Below are 21,823 nucleotides of genomic sequence, written 5' to 3'. Positions count from 1 at the left end.
TTCAGCTCACTTATAACTTGAGTAAAAACACTGTGCAGTAAATTGCGAATGTATTTTTATTTTTATTTTTATTATTGTTTGCGCTATTTACTCAGTACTTGAGTCATTATTTCACTGTGTACTTTTTACTCTTACTCGAGCAATTTTTGGGAGGACTGCTTTTTACTTGAGTCACATTATTGTCAAGTAACAGTACTCTTACTTGAGTACAATGTTTGGCTACTCTACCCACCTCTGGAGCGGACAACCTCTATTACTACTCTCACGTTTAAGCAACATTTTTGTGCTGCAGGTCGTGGCCCTGGTTGCGGTCCCACCGGAACCGCGAAGCACAGGTAACATCGGCTACAAGAGCTGATGCGCTAGTACATCTTGTATTAATTAGGAAACACGCCTACAATTAGCTAATTAATTTACAGATGTTAATGTTAAATGTATTAAGCGACAGAGCAATGCTAGGGATTATGTCATAACACAGAATGAACTAAAATTCAGAAATGGCCAATAAAAACAGAAAAATATTGTACTGAATATTTTCCTGGACGATGCATTTGGAATTAGCCTTTGAGGTTGGTAGTAGTGAAAAATGAAACGAAACAATAAGACACTGATTTTAGTCCTCAGTCCTCCGGTCCTCAGAGCTGTGAGGCAGACGCTCTAACCAGTCGTCCACCGTGCCGCCTAACTGTAATCAGTTTATGTGAAAAATAATAGTCAGTTTAATTTATTATGGGAAAAAAAAATCATAATTTGCATCCGTAGTATGAATAACCTGCAAATGACGTAGTTGAACCTGAAGCAGCCTCTGAAGTTTATCTCAAACTAGTACGGACGGCATGGCTCAGGTGGTCGAGTGGTTGTTTTCCAACCCAGAGGTTGTGGGTTTGACACTCAGCCCTTGTGACCATGTCGAAAAAAAACATTGAACTCACCTGCATCCTATCAAAATGAACAGGAGAGAAAGCTCTTGGAAGCATCAGTTGAACTCTTGATGTCACAGTCGGAGAACCCTGAGGGCCCATGATGACGTAGCTTTAGTGTCATTGCTTAATAAGTCAAATGAAAATCATTTTTGCAAAAAGATGTTTGTCATACGACTTTGCCTGTTTCACTCTCATGTTACAGGGTCCGACGTTAAGTGTTTTTGAGAGGTGCCTGTACCTCAGAACTGTGAGGCAGATGCTCTAACCAGTCGTCCACCGTGCCTCCATTAATAAATACCAGTACATAAAAATAATGCACAACATGCAATATTTTTTTTTTTAAATATGTAAGCGGTACAGAAAATGGATGGATGGATGGATATACTGTACATATAAAGGCAGCCTTCCCCAAACGTTTTAGGGCCTTTGACTGTTTTCATGTAAAGCCTTTTTTGGTTATTTACTCCATAGAGAAATAACTACGTTTTTGATGATTCACACACGCCCACACGCCGACCGTATGTCGTATTGTGCCACAAGTCTGCCAAGTGTTACGACAGTGCCGTAAAGTGTCAGGGTTATGATTGGCCCGCGTTGCCTTACTATTTTGATGAATAAAGTCCTTGTTAGCGCACAGTTGTTTTCCGCACATTATTGAACAAAATAATCAGGCCGTGAAGCCTGTGTTGCTGCCTTAGTGCCTCGCTGCCATTCTGTTGTCCCGCGGCCGCTCGTATGACTCTGTTCAGGATAGCGACGTTAGCTTCATTAGCTTCAGCTATCGACTTGAAGTTAATTTGTGCTTGTTTATCCAGTCAGGTGCGTGCCGGTCGCGCTTTTTCCTTGTGTCGTCACAACATCCTGTTTCGGACGGGATGTTTCGGAGACTAACCCTAAACCTGAATACTCATTAGTGTATTGTGTAGCATTGTGAACTGCGGGCCACTAATGCCATTTGGAACTCTTTTGAGATAAAGGGCTATATAAATAAACAATACTTGACTAGCAGGTATTGCAGTGGATAATCCAAAGTCAAACAAAATCTGCTCTGTGTTGCTACTGGTTGCCGCTTACATTCTCATTTCAAAACAATTTGACCCACAGGAACTAAAGGAATTTGTTCTAATCTACAGTAGGCTCTCACTGTCATGATCATAAAACACAAACTTACACTGACAGTGGTGTAAGTAACTCTTTGATATTCCTTACTTTCATACTGGTGTAAAAAGAAATTAACCACTGTACATAAAAGAACAAAAAAACTGGTTATCCCCAAAGATGATGGAGAGGGAACAGGAAGGTTTTTAACAGAGTGATACTGTCACCTTGTGGCGCTTTATAGACAATGCTGTAATCAGACATGGACTTGCTGGATGCTTTGTGTAGTACATATTGTACTATAATATGTATTAACATTAGTATCTGCTTGGTCAAAGTAATTAGGGAATATAATTAAAATACCTAATTTTATTGCTCATATTGTACTGAGCAGCCTATGATTTTCCTGGACTTGTTTCTTGTCTCACTTGGCATTCACTTTCGTGCACTTATTCCCTCATGAGTGAAATGTTTTGTGGCAGTATGCCCTCAACTGAATATTTATTGACCCAATTTGTGATCAGTTCGTTTTGGAGTGTGGTACTTTGGCTAAAGAAAAAACCCATTCAGTGTTGGTGCAAATACATTCATCATCATTATTAAAGCTTTATTTTGTGCTCCTCTTACTACTCTTACAGTGCCCTTAATCCAGCACAAAGAGCAGTGGTGTGTGTTACTAATAGCAATAATTTACAGGACTGATGGAATTGTCTAACCCGACTTGTTGAGATTTTTTTTCCAACTATATAAATCTTGTCATTGTTCAGCCTTGGCAGAGGTCTACATTCATTTATTATTGTAAGAATTGGTGTCAGAATTCAGATTTCAGTAAACATATTTTCACATAGGCGGCACGGTAGCCGACTAGTTAGCACATCCACCTCACAGTTCTGAGGACCTGGGTTAAAATCCAGCCTCACCTGTGTGGAGTTTGCATGTTCTCCCCGTGCCTGGGTGGGTTTGCTCTGGGTACACCGGTTTCCTCCCACATCCCAAAAATATGTACGTTAGGTTAAGCGAAGACTCTAAATTGTCTGTAGGTATGAATGTGAGTGTGAATGGTTGTTTGTCCATCAGTGCTCTGCGATTGCCTGGTAAATTCAGGGTGTACCCTGTCTCCTGCCCGCAGTTAGCTGGGTTAGGCTCCAGCATACCCTCGACTCTAGTGAGGATAAGGGGTGTAGAAAATGTATGGATGGATATTTTCACATCTAAATAAAAAAAAAAATCGGACAACTTGATTGCATCCAGAATGGTTTGGTGGTGAACAGAGTGAAAGATTCAGTATATTTTTTTGGGGGGGAGGGGGATTTCAATGCTGCACAGGATGACATTGAGCCATTTCTGTCTAGAACAACTCTGCCCCACGACGACAGATGACAAATAATGCGTTGCCCTGGGCAACAAGAGAGAAATCACCACCAGCTGCAGCCAAACATTGTAAATGTCTCCTTTGTTTCTAGAAGGTTGGTTGCCTCTTCAGGTAACCCAGCTGAGATCAACATTTGTCAGTCTAAAATGTCTGCTTATGGCAGGTTTCTGCTTCACCACAGCTACTGCTGTTGTGGTCACGTGCCACGCTGCAACGCCTGTGGTCATGAGTCAAGACTCTTAAGGTCATTTTGACACCATGTCACTTATTAGTTCCAAGTTGGATCCTGTTTTTGTTTTCCTGTCCCAATTTCCATCTCCCTTGACAGAAGAGTGACTTGGAGTTAGTAATAGTTGTTTGTGGTGACGGCTTAGTCCCCCAGCTTGCCAAAAAAGCACAGGGAGGTTCTAATAACAACTTTATATGAACTAATGCTTCCTTCCATCATGTGACATTTGCCCCTTGAATGGCTTTACTAATCCTCTACAGCTGCAGAGGACACCTGAGAAGGAGGCATATTTTTATTCTGCTAGATTTGTTTGTCATGGCCCAGGTCTTCTGTCCACAAAATTCTGTGCATGTGTAATGTCATTAACCACTTTGAGCATGTTTAAGTTAGATGAGTTACGTAAGATCCTGCTTGTAGATAAATAATACACAGGGTACTCCCTCTCTGGCTCAAGTCTCATGTTCCAGACATGAAAACTTTATTGAGCAGACTCACCTGTCGCGAACAGTTATTTTCACCACTTTTGCCACTCATCCTTGTGAAGTTTCATAGCAGGGAACAACGTACTGTCTGATACATTTATTTCAGAATTTACAAGGATTTGCTGTCCATTGATTTCCTATACGGCGGCACGGTGACTGAATGGTTAGCATATCTGCCTCACAGTTCTGAGGACTCGGGTTCAAATCCAACCTCGCCTGTGTGGAGTTTGCATGTTCTCCCCGTGCCTGCGTGTGTTTTCCTCCCACATTCCAAAAACATGCGTGGTAGGTTAATTGATGACTCTAAATTGCCCATCCATCCATCCATTTTCTACCGCTTATCCGGGTCGGGTCGCGGGGACAGTAGCTTTAGCAGGGACGCCCAGACTTCCCTCTCCCCAGCCACTTCATCCAGCTCTTCCGGAGGGATCCCCAGGCGTTCCCAGGCCAGCCGGAGGACGTAGTCCCTCCAGCGTGTCCTGGGTCGTCCCCGGGGTCTCCTCCCGGTGGGACGTGCCCGGAACACTTCACCAGGGAGGCCTCCGGGAGGCATCCGAATCAGATGCCCCAGCCACCTCATCTGGCTCCTCTCAATGCGGAGGAGCAGCGGCTCTACTCTGAGATCCTCCCGGATGACAGAGCTTCTCACCCTATCTCTAAGGGAGAGCCCGGACACCCTGCGGAGGAAACTCATTTTGGCCGCTTGTATCTTGGATCTCGTTCTTTCGGTCACGACCCACAGCTCATGACCGTAGGTGAGGGTAGGAACGAAGATCGACCGGTAAATTGAGAGCTTCGCTTTTCGGCTTAGCTCCTTCTTTACCACAACGGACCGATACAAAGTCCGCATCACTGCAGACGCTGCACCGATCCGTCTGTCGATCTCCCGTTCCATTCTTCCCTCACTCGTGAACAAGACCCCAAGATACTTGAACTCCTCCACTTGGGGCAGGATCTCATCCCCGACCCGGAGAGGGCATGCCACCCTTTTCCGACTGAGGACCATGGTCTCAGATTTGGAGGTGCTGATTCTCATCCCAGCCGCTTCACAATCGGCTGCGAACTGCTCCAGTGAGAGTTGGAGCTCATGGCTTGATGAAGCCAACAGAACCACATCATCTGCAAAAAGCAGAGATGCAATACTGAGGCCACCAAACCGGACCCCCTCTTCGCCTTGGCTGCGCCTAGAAATTCTGTCCATAAAAGTTATGAACAGAATCGGTGACAAAGGGCAGCCTTGGCGGAGTCCAACCCTCACCGGGAACGAGTCCGACTAACTGCCGGATATGCGGACCAAACTCTGACTCCGGTCGTACAGGGACCGAACAGCCCGTATCAGGGGGTTTGGTACCCCATACTCCTGAAGCACCCTCCACAGGACTCCCCGAGGGACACGGTCGAACGCCTTCTCCAAGTCCACAAAACACATGTAGACTGGTTGGGCGGACTCCCATGCACCCTCGAGGACCCTGCCGAGGGTGTAGAGCTGGTCCACTGTTCCACGGCCAGGACGAAAACCACACTGCTCCTCCTGAATCTGAGATTCGACTTCCCGACGGACCCTCCTCTCCAGCACCCCTGACCAGGGAGGCTGAGCAGTGTGATCCCCCTGTATTTGGCCAATCCAGAGGCACTGTCCCCGATGTCCACGCGATGTTGCAGAGGCGTGTCAACCAGGACAGCCCCACAACATCCAGAGCCTTTAGGAACTCCGGGCGAATCTCATCCACCCCCGGGGCCCTGCCACCGAGGAGCTTTTTAACTACCTCGGTGACCTCAAAACCAGAGATAGGAGAGCCCGCCTCAGAGAACCCACACTCTGCTTCCTCATGGGAAGGCGTGTCGGTGGAATTGAGGAGGTCTTCGAAGTATTCTCCCCTCCGACTCACAACGTCCCGAGTCGAGGTCAGCAGCGCCCCATCCCCACTATACACAGTGTTGGTGGTGCACTGCTTTCCTCTCCTGAGACGTCGGATGGTGGACCAGAATTTCCTCGAAGCCGTCCGGAAGTCTTTCTCCATGGCCTCACCGAACTCCTCCCATACCCGAGTTTTTGCTTCAGCGACCACCAGAGCTGCATTCCGCTTGGCCACCCGGTACCCATCAGCTGCCTCAGGAGTCCCACAGGCCAAAAAGGCACAATAGGACTCCTTCTTCAGCTTGACGGCATCCCTCACCGTTGGTGTCCACCAACGGGTTCGGGGATTGCTGCCACAACAGGCACCGACCACCTTACGGCCACAGCTCCGGTCGGCCGCCTCAGCAATGGAGGCGTGGAACATGGTCCACTCGGACTCGATGTCCCCAGCCTCCCCCGGAACATGAGCAAAGTTCTGTCGGAGGTGGGAGTTGAAACTCCTTCTGACAGGGGATTCTGCCAGACGTTCCCAGCAGACCCTCACAATACGTTTGGGCCTGCCACGTCGGACCGGCATCTTCCCCCACCATCGGAGCCAACTCACCACTAGGTGGTGATCAGTTGACAGCTCCGCCCCTCTCTTCACCCGAGTGTCCAAGACATGTGGCCGCAAGTCGGATGACACGACCACAAAGTCGATCATCGAACTGCGACCTAGGGTGTCCTGGTGCCAAGTGCACCTGTGGACACCCTTATGCTTGAACATGGTGTTCGTTATGGACAATCCATGACGAGCGCAGAAGTCCAATAACAGAACACCCCTCGGGTTCTGATCGGGGGGGCCGTTGGGTGCAGGCCCGGTCACCAGGCGCTCGCCTTCGAGCCCCACCACCAGGCCTGGCTCCAGTGGGGGGCCCCGGTGACCCGCGTCCGGGCAAGGGAAAACGAAGTCCATTGGTTGTCGTCATCATTAGGGGTCTTTGAGCCGTGCTTTGTCTGGTCCCTCACCTAGGAACTGTTTGTCATGGGTGACCCTGCCAGGGGCATAAAGCCCCAGACAACTTAGCTCCTAGGATCACTGGGACACACAAACCCCTCCACCACGACAAGGTGATGGCTCAAGGAGGGGTCTAAATTGCCCGTTGGTGTAAATTTGTCTATATGAGCCATGCGATTGGCTGGCGACCAGTTCAGGGTGGACCCTGCCTCTTGCCCATAGTTAGCTGAGATATGCGCCACCACGCCCATGACCCTAGTGAGGATAAGCGGTATGGAAAATGGATGGTTTCCAATACAGTGATGTTTTGAGATACTGTATGAGTGACCCGATTTCCGTGTTTCTTGAGATATGAACTATCATTTGGCAGACAATTAATTAATTAATTAATTTTGCTTTGACAAGAGATACAAGCGCTGTATGGTGGCAGTGAACTCAACTCGCTTCACAATAAGCAGCTCTTTGGCAAATAGTGAGCAACCCTTCACAAAAGAGGCTTCGAGCTGTTTAATGCCACTCCCATTTGAAATTTACTGTGAAACTAAACATCAAACTAGGAGAATTATACATTGTGTATTTAAAACAAGACCATAGCTTCGTCTTTAGAATGCTAGCTTAATGCTAATGCTAACACATAATGGGAAACAAATATAACCATTTAAGCAACTGATATTTGATCACAAACTGTGGCAACACTTACACACTCAACATAACATTACTCACAGTCATACATTCTTTATCCGCTGCAAGGAGCTGAGAGGAGCTGTGACATCTACTGTATACCGTATAGACGTCCATGTGTACCGTACAGATCCCTCCATCACCTTAATGTGGTGGAGGGGTTTGTGTGACCCGATGATTCTAGGAGTTAAATGGTGAATGGTAAATTGACTGCACTTATATAGCGCTTTATCTACACTATCACAGTGCCCAAAGCGCTTTACAAAGCCTCACATTTACCCAAACACACACACATTCATACACCAGTAGGCACCTGCTGGCATGCAAGGCGCTGCCAGGCCCACTGGGAGCAAATTAGGGTTCAGTGTATTGCCCAAGGACACTTCGACATGCGGAAAGTCGGAGCCGGGATTCCAACCAACTACCCCTTGGTCACCGGACGACTCGCTATACCTACTGAGCCACAGCCCCAAGTTGTCAGGGGCTTAATGTCCCAGGTAAGGTCACCCATGGCAAACAGGTCCGAGGTGAGGGACCAGACAAAGCACGGTTCAAATGACCCCTTATGATGATGAAAATAAATGGACCTAGGTTTTCCTAGGTCCATTTAGACCAGGTGGTGGGGCTGAACCCAGGAGTTATGTAAGATCCTGCTTGTAGATAAATAATACATGGGGCCCGGCCGAGCACGGCCCAAAGAGGCACCAAAGGTCCCCCTTTCCATGAGCTCACCACTTGTAGGAGGTGCCAAAAGGATGAGGTGCGTAGTGAGCTGGGTGGCAACCGAAGGGGACCTTGACGTTCCAATCCTTGGCTACAGAAGCTGGCTCTAGGGATGTGGAATGTCATCTCTCTGGCAGGGAAAGAGCCCGAGCTGGTATGCGAGGTTGAGAAGTTCCGACTAGATATACTGTGTCTTTGTGTCTGTCATCGGCTCTTACGTTGAAGACTAAAATAAACGCTAAAAACCATCAGTCCAAAATTGCAACCAACCGTTTACCTTGTTAGCTGTCTAAATGTTGTTATAGACATATGTAATTGTTTCACTCACCCAACTGACTGAGAGTTGACTTCACTGAAGGTCCGCATGGTGTGGGCTGAGGCTCGGAGCGCGTCACACGCTACACATTGTGAAAGCCTCCTTTGTACAATATAATCTTATTCCAAGTCTTGCTCTGGTCATTAATTTTAACGAAGTTTAGACACACTTTTGTTTGCCGCTGCTGCCGTTTTGGGCACAAGCATGTCTTAGTGCGCATTCTTCTTCGTTGGTTTTCGCCTTCTTTGTTGTTTTTCGCCACTTCTTCTTCGGGGTCGGCGGACTGGGCATCGTAACTGGGAATGGAAATTTTGAATTTTTGAACAATTCCGGGAGAACCGGAACATTAGTCCCGGTTCTAATCCGTTCCCGATTCTCGATGTCCAACCCTACTTGTTATGTGTTATTATATCCACAAACTGGAGCGGTCTACCTGCCATCTACTCTCCTCTTCTTAGGGAAGTGCTTCTCAATTGTTTTCTGTTATGACCACCCCCAGGAAGAAGAAAACAATTTGCGACCCCCCCCCCCCCACCCGCAGCCTCCGGGAGTACACCTCTATACAACATTGTATATAAAGGATAATCTAATCTAATCCTTATTAACATTGAAGAAAGTACAAAAGAAAGAGATATAGACTGCCATCTACTGCAGTGGATGTGCAATTACACTTTATTCTAGTACGGCAAATCATGTTCCTCAGGGTCCCACACGACCCCCTGTCCCCACTATTTGAGAAGCACTGTTTTATGGTGTGGGAAAAAACTGTACAAGCATTACACACAGCACAATTGTAGGTAGGTCTTTACGGCCTGCAATGGCAATTTATTGCAAACGAATGTAACATCAACATATTTTTAAGTTTAAGTTTATTTAGCTTCAAGTCATTGGCTCTGCTACTTTTTCTTGGCATTTATTTTACTCTCATATTTCTGTTGTTATCAACTTCTGGTTTATGGGCTACCACTGTGTTTTACAGTCGCAGGTTTGGTCTGGATTTATGTGCAGCTGAAGAGGAGCCTGACTCCTGGAACACTACTTAAAATCTAATGACAGAAGACTGTAAGTACTGTACTTTTTTTCCCAATAAATAAATAAATAAATTTTTCATTTATCATTATGTTTTGTTTTTGGCGGGGGAACCAACACGTAAAACACTTATTGGTGGTTTATCTCTGCTTGGTCATATTTTTTTTTTTTTTTGTGGTTTAAAAAAATGTTCAATGCAATTATAAAGGCTGTCAATTATCTGCATATTTTTGCTATTCTTAGTCCGCCCCAGTCCCTATCACCCGCGAATAGCAGGGGTCCACTGTATTGTATACACAAACAGGATGCTGGTGGCAGGGCTTGTTGCTGTGTGAATGCATACAGAAATGGTAATATCACTTTTTCTTTGGGTTCTCTGTGAAAGACACAGATAAATGAATCTCTCAACTCTACTGACAGGACTCTGCATTGAAACATTATAAAGGAATGAACTTGTTCTTCAGAGTAACATTGTAACATTTTTGTGTGTGAGATAAAGAAATCCTGTTATACACTGCTGTTAAAAGACCCAGTAAAAAGTAGATCTACTGTATATACTGTACGTAGGTAGATTTCTTTTACTGCTTAAATGGCATAATCCTTCCTGTGTGATTGGATTTTTTATACTGTGCAACTATTGATAAAACTGCCTTTCTTTGTCTTTTCACATCCTGGCTTTATTGTTTACATAGTGATGTGTGATGCTACTTATTGTTCCAGAATATGTGCTTGTACATGTTTTACTATTATATGATACATCAATCAATAACATCAATAAATGGTGATGCTTGCAAGCTCCAATCACTGAAGCGTTTAAAAAAATATCGTTATTGTGATATTTACTAAAATTATTAGTATATAATTTTGAGGTTATATCGCCCACCGCTAGCAAGAATAACTGCTGATTAAAACAGTTCCAATGGGCTGGCTTGGTTTTAAGATAACATTTTTGAAACCAATTAGTAGTGATGCGCCTAAATTTGGGCTTCTGCAATGTTTTTGGGCGAAAATGACCCAAAAGTGCATTTTCGGTTTCGGATTGAAGGACTTTTATCACCGCAATAAAATGTCCAAAACAGGGTGTTGATATGATGCAAGCAAAAACTGTGGCCACTCCATGGTCGTGTTCACTATTTTATATTGTAAAAAAAACAAAACAAAAAAACACCATGTCCACATTGAACAGTTGCCCAACCTCACAGCTTTCAGATGTTTGGGTACTAAGGGAAATGGTTGTTGCACAAGATTATATGATGCCCGAGCTACCTACGAGCTACAGCTTTGCAGCTTTGCTTTGCGTCTGGTGTCAATGTAGCATAAGTCACTCATCATCGCCTCCATGGCAGCAAATAAGCTACACTTTTGACAATTATCGTTCTCACGAAGTGAGGACGAGGAGTAATTAACCGGAGAAAGATGGAGATGTCATGGATATTGTGAGATGAAGTCGCAAAACACCAAAATAAGTGACTGGGTGATACAGTCCACTTGTCACATAGGTTTGGCTGGAACCATGTTATCGCTGAGAGGATCATAAAAAGGGAGTATGATGTCTCCAGCTAGTTCTATTATAGAGTGACAAAGTACAATGGGGTGTGCTCTTGTTACAGAACACAGACTCCTTGAAGAATTGTAGAATTCTTATTTTGGTGCATCTTTCACCACCAATTACTGTAAATGTGATTAGGAGTATTATGTTTTTGGAGCCAGCTTACTCTTAAGAGGCGTTGGGTATGTTGAACTGGTTGGCAGGCAGCCATGTGTGTGGCATATGTGCTTTGTTCTAATTTGTCCTGTTCACCAGTAAAGGTTACTAAGATGCAGATGTGCAACAATACACAAAATTCACGGTTCAGTTCGATACTAAAGTGTCACGGTTCAATATTTTTTCGAAACAAAATAGAAAAATGTTCATGCCTTTTTAACATAGTTGATTGAAATTACCCAACGTAAAAATATTTATTAAAAATAAATATATCTGGTGGAGAAATCCGTAGTGTTCTGCGGTGCCTTCTTAGCAACAGAGTATATTTTATAAATAAATGTCTTCTGAGAAAATTACACTCTGTTGAGTGAAATCATTCAAGTGTTGCGGGGATTTCAGCTGAGCATCCAAAGCAGTGCACTTTTGTGTCGGTAATCCTGAAGGACAGGATCTGCTCCAGGTCATTCCTGATGGCTTTTTCCTGTCATCGTCAGACTGCCATAGAGTTCAGGATCTTCATTTTAAGTGGCAAGACCATGGATGCTGTCAAAGATGAAGCTTCACACATCATGATTGTCACAGTTTTCAGGGGTTTCATGACTGTGACAAGATTTTCAGCCAGTTTATGGTCATCATGAGATGGACCTAATAGTAGTAGTAATAGTTCCTCAAAGTCTTCTTCACAGCGCTGTGTCGCATTGCGGAATACACTGCAGAATACTGTTCAATATCTTTCCATCATATCATCGGAGAAGTTCCACCTAGTTGGAACATCTTGGATTAGTTTGTTTTCAGTAAGCTGCAACACATGCTGTTTTCTCTTCAACACGTTGTTTCCTGCTGTGCTTCTGTGAAAGAAGGTGACTATTTTTCCTCATTTTTGCTAGGAGATGGGAAAACTGCTTCCCTGCCATTCCTTTCTGGGCAGCTGGATGAATTATATGCGCAAGGCATCCCATTTGTGGACCTAGCCTTGACATCATTAACTATATTCCTGGCATAGTTAGTTAGTTGTCACAAGAGAAAAGGGTCACATGTCGACACCAGTAAAAGTAGCAATAGCCCGGTAGATTTCTTTTGCCCTCATTGAATCATGTGCCAATGTCTGTCCAAATAAGTTGGATAAAATCTGTAGGACATATGCTATTTGTTTTTGCCTGGCACTTATTTCCACACTTGGGTGATGTGGAGTCAAGTTTGTTTTATTTCCACGGATGTACTTAAGGATTGTGTGACACTACCGACATACCGTTCCACTTTTGTCCACGACACATTTTCCACCTGGAACATACGTACTTAACACTAAAACCAAAGTAGTTCCAAACACCATACTTGAAGGATGGTGGAGGATTTTCGATTTCAGAAATGGGTATGGCACTAGCCATGTTGCAACGGCTAGCTGGCTTTTCATGTAGTTATTGTGTCAACATGAATTTCTGAACCCAGACTTCCTTGGTCGGAATGAACGCTCGAGAGGAGTAGCATAGTGGATATGCGCTCAACGATAAAGGCGTAACGCAGAGTAGTTTAGCACAGTCAGAGATTGATACAGTAAACATAAAATGTCATTTAGTGCGTACCGAACCCTGACCACTGTATTGAACGATTCGATACAGATACATGTATTGTTGCACCACTGGCTGCACAATAAATCCAATTTTAATCATGATCACGATTTTGGCTGCCACCATCAAATGAGCCCCATCGTCTGCTATTTTTTTCCTTTAAAATGTGGGAACTGCGGCATATGAAATAGCTTCATTTGCAGCAGTGCCTGCAAACTAGTCAGCCAGCCATCAGGGGGCGAACGCATGGTTAAGGCTTCATTCAGCTCTGGCACAGCGCTCCGGTGCCAACTTCAAAATAAAAGCCTAAAATGGCATTGATGTCCAATGTCATAATCTATGAAGCTTTTATTTTGGTGTTGGTCCTCTCAGTATGTTGGCAGAGAGGTGGCCTGTCACAGTGGGAGACTATTAAGAATCGTTGTAGCGGCTGCCTTGACTTCAACTTTTTGGCTGGCCTGACCGCAAGGAAAAAAATGCCAGGAGTAAATAGAGAAGGAAAGTTAAGTTGAGTTGAGTTCTTTGCATTTTGTGATCTTGCATGACTGACCAGTGGTTAAGCAGAACAATGAAGATGTACCGTCCTTGACAGATCATCATATTGACGGGGATTTCCAAATGAAGTGCTTGCTGGTTAAAGTTATTGCCTCCTATGCATTAATTTTATTTGCTTCCATTAAGTTGCAAATTCGTGATTGCAGTTTGTAATAGCACATTTATTCACTGAAGTTTTTTTGGGTAATTTAAAAAAAAATCATTATCATGTATTCTTGGCTGAAGCTTCATTTTGAACTGAAAAGTGTTGCATATTGTTTGTTAAAAAGTAGTGCAATAAAATAAAAAATATTCCCAAACATTAGGAATTCTTCTTTTCCTTTTGGCATGTCCTGTTAGGGGTCGCCACAGCGTGTCATCCTTTTCCATGTAAGCCTATCTCCTGCATCCCCCTGTCTACCACTGCCCTCATGTCTTCCCTCACGACATCCACCAACCTTCTCTTTGGTCTTCCTCTAGCGCTCTTGCCTGGCAGTTCCATCCTCATCATCCTTCTACCAATACACTCACTATCTCTCTCTGGACGTATCCAAACCATCGAAGTCTGCTCTTTCCAACTTTGTCTCCAAAACATCTAACTTTGGCTGTCCCTCTGATGAGCTCATTCTTAATTTTATACAACCTGGTCACTCCTAGAAGAAATCCTCAACATTCCTGCCAGAAGATCACCTTGGCTGTAGTGGTCCAAGCTTTAGGAAGCATCTCCTGTCCACCGAGAGCCTGTGTCACCTCTTCCCGAAAAGCCGCACAACACTATCCCTTTCTCAGCTTCCACCACATGGTTCTCTGCTCTGCCTTTATCTTCTTAATCTTCCTCCCAACCACCAGAGTCATTTTACACACCACCATCCTATGCTGTCGCCACACTCTCCCCTACCACTACTTTACAGTCGGTAACCTCCTTCAGATTACATAGTCTGCACAAAATGTAATCCACCTGCGTGCTTCTACCTCCACTCTTGTAGGTCACCCTATGTTCCTGCCTCTTTTGGAAAAAAGTGGTCACTCCAGCCATTTCCATCCTTTTGGCAAAGTCTACCGCCATCTGTCCCTCCGAGTTCCTTTCCTGGATGCCGTAGTTACCCATCACTTCTTCATCACCCATATTTCCTTCACCAACATGTCCATTACAATCTGCACCAATCACGACTCCCTCTGTCTGGGATGCTCAGAACTACTTTGTCTAGCTCCTTCCAGAATTTCTATTTCACCTCTAGGTCACATCCTACCTGTGCGGCATAGCCCCTAATCACATTATACATAGCACCCTCAATTTCAAGTTTCAGCCTCTTCACTCGATCTGATACTCTTCCTTTAAAATAACCCCTTATCCATTCATCTTCCCGTCTACACCATGGTAAAACAATTTAAACCCTGCCCCTAAACTTCTAGCGTGACTGCCTTTCCACCTGGTCTCCCACTCACACAATATAGCAACCTTTCTCCTAATCATCATGTAACCAACTCCCAAAATTTTTCTGTCCTTGTCCCAACATTCAAAGTCCCCCCATTCAATTCTAGGTTCTGTGTTTTCCTCTTCTCTTTCCGCCTAAGAACCCGCTTTCCACCGCTCCTTCGTCTTCGACCCACAGTAGCTGATTTCCACCCGCGCCCTCCAGGTTAACGGTGCCGGGGGCGGACATTGCTAACCCGGGCCACGACCGATCCGGTACGAAATTCTTTAGATGAACGCTCATATTGTTTGGCAAAGTTTTAAGCCAATCCCCTTCCTGACGCAACCCTCATTATTTATCGAGGCTTGGCACCGGCCTACAGTTTGCACTAGCTTGTGTCCCCCATCGGGCTGCATTTTTTCCCAAACATGAGGAATAATCATGAATAATAATTGTGATTACAATAGTGATCAAAATAATCGTGATTATTATTTTTTGCCATAATCGTGGAGCACAGTATATATAAAGGTTTGATAGTCTGTATGTGTTACTCCTGTTCTGTTTTTCAGCCTTGGAGAGTTTTGCATTGTAGCTCTGTAGCTGGGCAGCCTGGCTGCCTCCCTGCCTCCAGATGAATGAAGAGCACTCCGGATCGCAGAGACACTGCTGATACAGGTCCCAAGTTATTCAAAACTTCAAATTGTGTCACTGTGTCTCTTTGTATCTCTCATATAAAATGTGCATAAAACGTCCGATATTCCATCTACTATTCAATTGTTCTACTTGCGAAAACTATAACTATTATGTAGTAAATATAATTAGTGTTAAATGACACACCAAACTACCACATGATTGTAACTTACTTCTAATTTAATTTTTTTGCATGTTGATTCCTGTAATGTTGCTACATCTCAGGGCATGCAGGTGTTTCTGCAAATATGATGAAGAAAAAAAATCCCAATAAGTGAGTGACCACACCACACTTAAGGATATTTACAGCACAGTGACTGGTAATGTTGACAGTCTTGTTTCCTATCTCCCTGAAGGAAACATAAGAGCAATCTGGGTCCAACCACCAAAGTTCTGTCACAGCCACAACGCAACATTGTCGGCTGCAGGATCCAACACATCTGGAAGGATGGAAGTGGGCATGTAGTATGGAAAGGGACGGTGCTCGACCAGGTAAGAAATACTGCTTCAACTAATCTGACTAGTATAATGCAACTTCTGAATGATATGCATGCGACGAGTGTGATTTAGGAGAAATTTTAGCATCACTTCTGATGCTCGTAAGGTGCTCAATGTTGCCATAAGTTACCTAATGAGTGAGCATTTGCAACTAAAATTTCCAACAAGTGTATCAAATAACATTAGCGTCACTACAATTTACTAGGAGCACGACTTTCCATCTAGTGGAGGAAATTCCTCCTGATATTTAGGGCGCAGGTGGGAGACAGGCATCAGCTAAGAGACGTGGAATGTGGGATGAATTTTCAGAGACTGTGGAAGCTTCAATTGGTCGGAAGTGGGATTAATGATCCAGGTAATGGGGAAGGGACCAATGAAACGCGGAGTGAGTTTCCGGGACTCTGTCTGAAGCAGGAGGTCGTGAGAAGAAAGCCAGACAGATTGGCCCACCTTGTATTCGGGTGTTGGGGAGCGATGCTCTAAGTGCTCTAAGTGCTAGAGGACTCTGCCTCTTTTTGCACAATTGTTTTTTGTCAATGTCTTTATGTCTCCAAAGTGTTGTTGTACTAGAGTGGCTCCAACTACCGGAGACAAATTCCTTGTGTGTTTTGGACATACTTGGCAAATAAAGATGATTCTGATTCTGATTCTGATGACGGTCCGCGAGCTGTTTATTGCGTGTGGCGGACCGGGTCAACGTCGCTCGGACGTCTTTCCACACTGCCTGGATTCTCCGCAGATGATCCTTGACGGCAGGAACTGCCACTGCCTGCTCCTGTTCTTTGAATAATGGGGGTTGGTAACCATAGCAAGCCATGAATGGGGACATACCGATAGCGGAATTGGTGAGGGAGTTGTGGGCGTACTCAATCCATGGGAGCAATGAGCTTCAGGAGGAGGGGTTGCGTGCGGCAACGCAACGGAGGGCAGATTCAAGGGATTGGTTTGCCCGCTCCGTCTGGCCGTTGGTCTGCAGATGATATCCTGATGACAAGCTGGCTGCTGCGCCCACCGCTTTACAGAATTCCTTCCATACCAGGGATGAGAACTGAAGACCTCTGTCAGAGACAATATCGATGGGAATACCGTGGAGTCTAAAGACATGCTGGACAAGGAGGTTAGCAGTATCGAAGGCGGATGGTAGTTTGGGGAGGGGTACGTAATGGATGGATTTGGAAAAGCGATCGACAATAGTGAGAATGATAGTTACCTTCAGAAGGCGGTAGACCGGTAACGAAGTCCAGAGTGATATGGGACCAAGGTGGGGTAGGGATAGGCAATGGACGCAGCAGCCCAGCTGGGCGCAGGTGTGAAGACTTCCCTCGGGCACAGATGGAGCAGGCTTGGACGAACTCCTGGGTGTCTTGAACAAGGCTGGGCCACCAGAAATGCTGCTGGATGAACTGAATGGTGCGGGTGATGCCAGGATGACAGGTGAGTTTGGAGTTGTGAGCCCACTGAAGAACATCAGAGCGTGCGGAATCGGGTACGAACAGGTGGTTTGGAGGCCCGGTCTTGGGATCCGGGTGAGTCTTTTGGGCCTCCTGAACCACCTGTTCGATCTGCCAAGTGGCTGCTCCAACAAAGCACGAGGAAGGAAGGATGGGTTCTGGTTCGTCAGGGCTGGAGGGGGGTGAGTAAAGTCGAGGCAGGGAATTTGGTTTGCTGTTTTTGGAGCCAGGACAGAAGGAGAGACTGAAATTAAACCTGCTCAAGAAGAGAGCCCAGCGAGCTTGTCAAGGGTTAAGGCGTTTGGTGGAACGGCGGTAAGAGAGATTCTTGTGGTCTGTCCAAATGATGAATGGTCGTTCAGTCCCCTCCAGCCAGTGCCTCCACTCTTCCAAGGCCCATAAAATGGCCAGTAGCTCTCAGTTGCCGAAGTCGTAGTTCCTCAGGAGGGGGACAGACGACGGGAAAAAAAAGGCACAGGGGTGAAGTTTCTGGGTCGTGGGGTCGTGCTGCGAGAGGACCCTGCCCTCGTGTCTGAGGCGTCAACCTCAAACAAGAACTGGAGGGAGGGGTCGGGGTGGTGAAGAATGGGCGCACTGGTGAACAGGGTCTTGAGTTGACTAAATGCTTGGGATGCTGCCGGGGTCCACTGAAAGGGGGAGTTGGTGGATGTGAGGCTATTGAGGGGAATTGCGATTTTGCTGTAATTACGGATGAAGCAACCTTTTTCTCAGGTCGGGAAAGGTCGTAGAGTCGGCTGGAAGGAAAAGAAGGGATGAATTAATTGCGCAGTCATACAGGCGGTGGGGGGGGGGGTAGAGAAATGGTCAGGTCTTTGCTGAACGAACGAGAGAGATCATGGTATTCTTTAGGGACTCGGGAGAGGTCAACGGGCGTGGAAGAACGTGGTGATTTATAAGAGGGCGTTATAGCTGGGAGCAGGCAGTGTGAGTGGCAGTGAGGGCTCCATCCGGTGACGGCTAAGTGTGTCCAGTCGATGGTGGGGTTGTGTGTTTTGAGCCAGGGTATTCCGAGGACTAATGGGGTATCAGGGGAAGGTATAACAAAAAGTGAGATGTTCTCACGGTGATTACCCAAAATGAGCCAGGTGAATGGCACTGTTTGGTGGGTAACAGGATTAGATGATTCGGCCATCCAGGGCTGTGACTTTCTTCGGGGACGGAAGTGGTTGGAGAGGGATTTGGAGCTGGTGATTTATTGCTTCATGAATGAAGTTGTCATCGGCACCGGAATCTATAAGGGCAGTAATGGGGGTGTTCTGACCAGAAACTATAATGCGAGCGGGAACGGTCATGCAAGAGGGAAAGCTTGAGGGAATGGAGGTTTGGCTCACCACGACGGTCTCGGGTCGCGATGAGCCTGGTCTTTGGATTGGAGGGGGCATGAGGAAATAAAGTGACCGGATTGACCGCAGTAGATACACAGCTGCTGGATGACTCGACGCTGACGCTCCTGTGGGTCTAGACGCGTTTTACCAATTTGCATGGGCTCTGTGGTAGCTATGGGGAGTGACGGAAGTGTGGGACTCGGGTGAGAAGCCGACGGCGGGGTCCTCTGAGTGGGAGGATTATTACATACGCGGACCCTCCTCTCTCGTACTCTCTCACACTCCGTTATCAAGCCGAATGGAAAGGGCGATGAGATCCTCGAGAGAGGAGGGCTTGTCCCGGACCGCTAGCTCATCCTTGAGTTGGTCGGAGAGGCCAAGGGACATGAGGTTCTTTGTACGGGAAGCGGGGTGGCTCGGAGGCTGCGGACTCGGGAGGAGTACTTACAGGGGTTTGAATGGATTGCATCTGTTGGGAAAAGGGAGTGGAGCGTTTCTGTGATTTCTTGCAGGTTTTTGTCCTGTCGTCCAATGTGCCTTGGAGGGTTAGTGCGTTCTTCAGAGCCTCCGGAGTTGCGTTACTAGTTATGGAACTAGTAACTCTAGTTACTAGTTCATAGTGGCCTAAGTATTCTGTCACGTGTGGGGAGTAGCTGCACCCAAGAGCAGGCGGAGGCAGATTTAAAATGATGAACAGTTTATTGAGGAAATGTTATGGAGGGTGTCCTGGATGTGTTGGCAGGCGGCGTCATGGACAGGTGGCAGGCAGTGGACGGAACAGGCGGCTGGCTTGGTGGCGGGAATGATGTGGGTCAGGAACACAGGGGAGCACTGGGAACGAGGAGACACAAGAGTTAACAAGGGAAGCGAGGAACAGTAGAGCTTACTTGACATAAGGTGGACCATTGTACCGCCAGTAGATGCTGCAATACTTAGGCGAGGTTTTCCGGGAATAGGCAGGCTTATATACACCGGTGGTGATGAGGCTGATTAAAGACAGGTGCTGAAAACAGAGGGGAGAGGGGAGAGACAGAATACACAAAGCGCCCTCCTGGCTCCAATAATAGAACAGCAGGGAAGTATATGGCACTTTTTTTTAATCCAGGCAGCACGGTGGTCGACTGGTTATCATATCTGCCTCACAGTTCTGAGGACCCTGGTTCAAATCCTGGCCTCGCCTGTGTGGAGTTAGCATGTTCTCCTCGTGCCTGCACGGGTTTTCTCTGGGTACTCCGATCTCTTCCCACATCCCAAAAACATTCATGGTAGGTTAATTCAAGACTCTAAATTGCCTGTAGGTGTAAATGTAAGTGTGAAGGGTTTTTGTCTTTATGTCCCCTGCGATTGGCTGGTGACCAGTTCAGGGTGTACCCCGCCTCTCGCCCAGAGTCAACTGGAGTAGGCTCCAGAATACCCGCAACCCTAGTGAGGAGAAGCGGTACGGGAAATTGATGGATGGATGTTTGAATTCACCAATTTTTCTATTGAACATAGGTATTCGGACATCTGTTTGACAGGTGGGTTTTGTTGCCCAGGTGTGTCCTCTTACATGAGATTTTGATTAGAGTTGGAGGTGAGAGAATTCAGGGAAAATTTTTCACAAACATTGGCCATAGCCAATACAACCATTTGGAAAGTCACCACAATAATTTTGCCACTTTTCCAACAAAGGTCCTCACGTAATCATTGTTATTATATGAATAAAGTATCAGATTCAATTCAGGAGTAAAGTTTGATTTAAGAGACACAACTGTGTCTCCTGGCCGCACGGTGGAAGACTGGTTAGAGCGTCACCCTCACAGTTCTGAGGACCCGGGTTCAATACCCGGCCCCGCCTGTTTGGAGTTTGCATGTTCTCCCCGTACCTGCGTGGGTTTTCTCCGGGCACTCAGGTTTCCTCCCACATCCCAAAAACATGCATTAATTGGAGACTCTAAATTGCCCGTAGGTGTGAATGTGAGTGCGCATGGTTGTTTGTTTGTATGTGCCCTGCAATTGGCTGGCAACCAGTTCAGGGTGTACCCTGCCTTCTGCCCGATGACAGCTGGGATAGGGTCCAGCACGCCCGCGACCCTAATGAGGAGAAGCGGCTCAGAAAATGGATGGATGGAACTGTGTCTCCTGTGGATGTCTTCACAGTTCACAGTCACATTTTCTATAACGCGAGTGACAAGAGTAATGAGAGATTCTATTACATTACATATTACATTGTTAACCGTTACCGTTGTTATTTTTTGTCATGAACTAACAAAATGTACAAAAGTATTATTTCTATATTAGTTTTTCAATCATGAAAAGAAAAATCCTGTTTTGTTGTTATAATACGCCCTTTGGTACATGGATAAGCGGATTTGCTTCATCATCATTCCAATGTTTTACAGTAAAAGGAAAGTTTCATACAATATGTTCTGCAACTTTTTAAACACGTTTGCCTTCCTTGTAAATTAACTTTTTAAAAGTCAAACACAGTCAGATTAAGGTGTTTACATGCATTTTAAATGTTTGGTTTCATTCGTTTTTGTTGCAATAGTTTTTTAATTCATGCAAACTTACTGAGATGTCTAAATAAGGCCTGAAAACAGCTGTTACGTCAACTTTCAGAGGCCAGGAGTGAAGGTATGACAATCTACTGTTTGAAGAAGACTTCATGAATAAGTACAGAGGCTACACCAGAAGTCTGATATAATCTACTTATTGGCAAGACAAATTGGAAGGACTGCCTGGTATTTTCCAGAAAATTAACGAGATGATCCTCAAATTCGGTGACTGATGAGACAAAGATTAACCTTTACCAAAGTAATGTAAAGGCACCTTGTGAATGTAAAGATCTGATGATGATCCCAAATAGAAACGCTCATCTGTGAAACTCAATGTCATGGCCTGGGCTTGCATGGATTCTTTTGATACTGCT

The 21,823-nt window shown here is 45.6% G+C and overlaps 1 protein-coding gene across 2 annotated transcripts in view; it reads left to right on the top strand.

Moving 5' to 3' along the window:
• The window catches only part of LOC133413735 (spindlin-Z-like), a 33,355-nt gene that overhangs the window by 2,275 nt on the left and 9,257 nt on the right, over window positions 1–21,823 (top strand). The window contains exons 2-5 of one of the 2 annotated variants that reach the window (XM_061698470.1): window positions 9,659–9,741; window positions 15,497–15,602; window positions 15,843–15,891; window positions 15,974–16,109. In XM_061698470.1, coding sequence (XP_061554454.1) covers window positions 15,563–15,602; window positions 15,843–15,891; window positions 15,974–16,109 — 225 coding nt within the window. In that variant the 5' untranslated portion in view covers window positions 9,659–9,741; window positions 15,497–15,562. The remainder of the gene's footprint in view (window positions 1–9,658; window positions 9,742–15,496; window positions 15,603–15,842; window positions 15,892–15,973; window positions 16,110–21,823) is intronic. The other variant, XM_061698471.1, reaches the window with a different exon arrangement.

Source organism: Phycodurus eques, chromosome 15 (assembly GCF_024500275.1).
Source record: "Phycodurus eques isolate BA_2022a chromosome 15, UOR_Pequ_1.1, whole genome shotgun sequence".
Lineage (NCBI taxonomy): Eukaryota > Metazoa > Chordata > Actinopteri > Syngnathiformes > Syngnathidae > Phycodurus > Phycodurus eques.
Note: the sequence above shows the minus strand (reverse complement) of the source record. Positions and strands in the feature narration are given on the sequence as shown.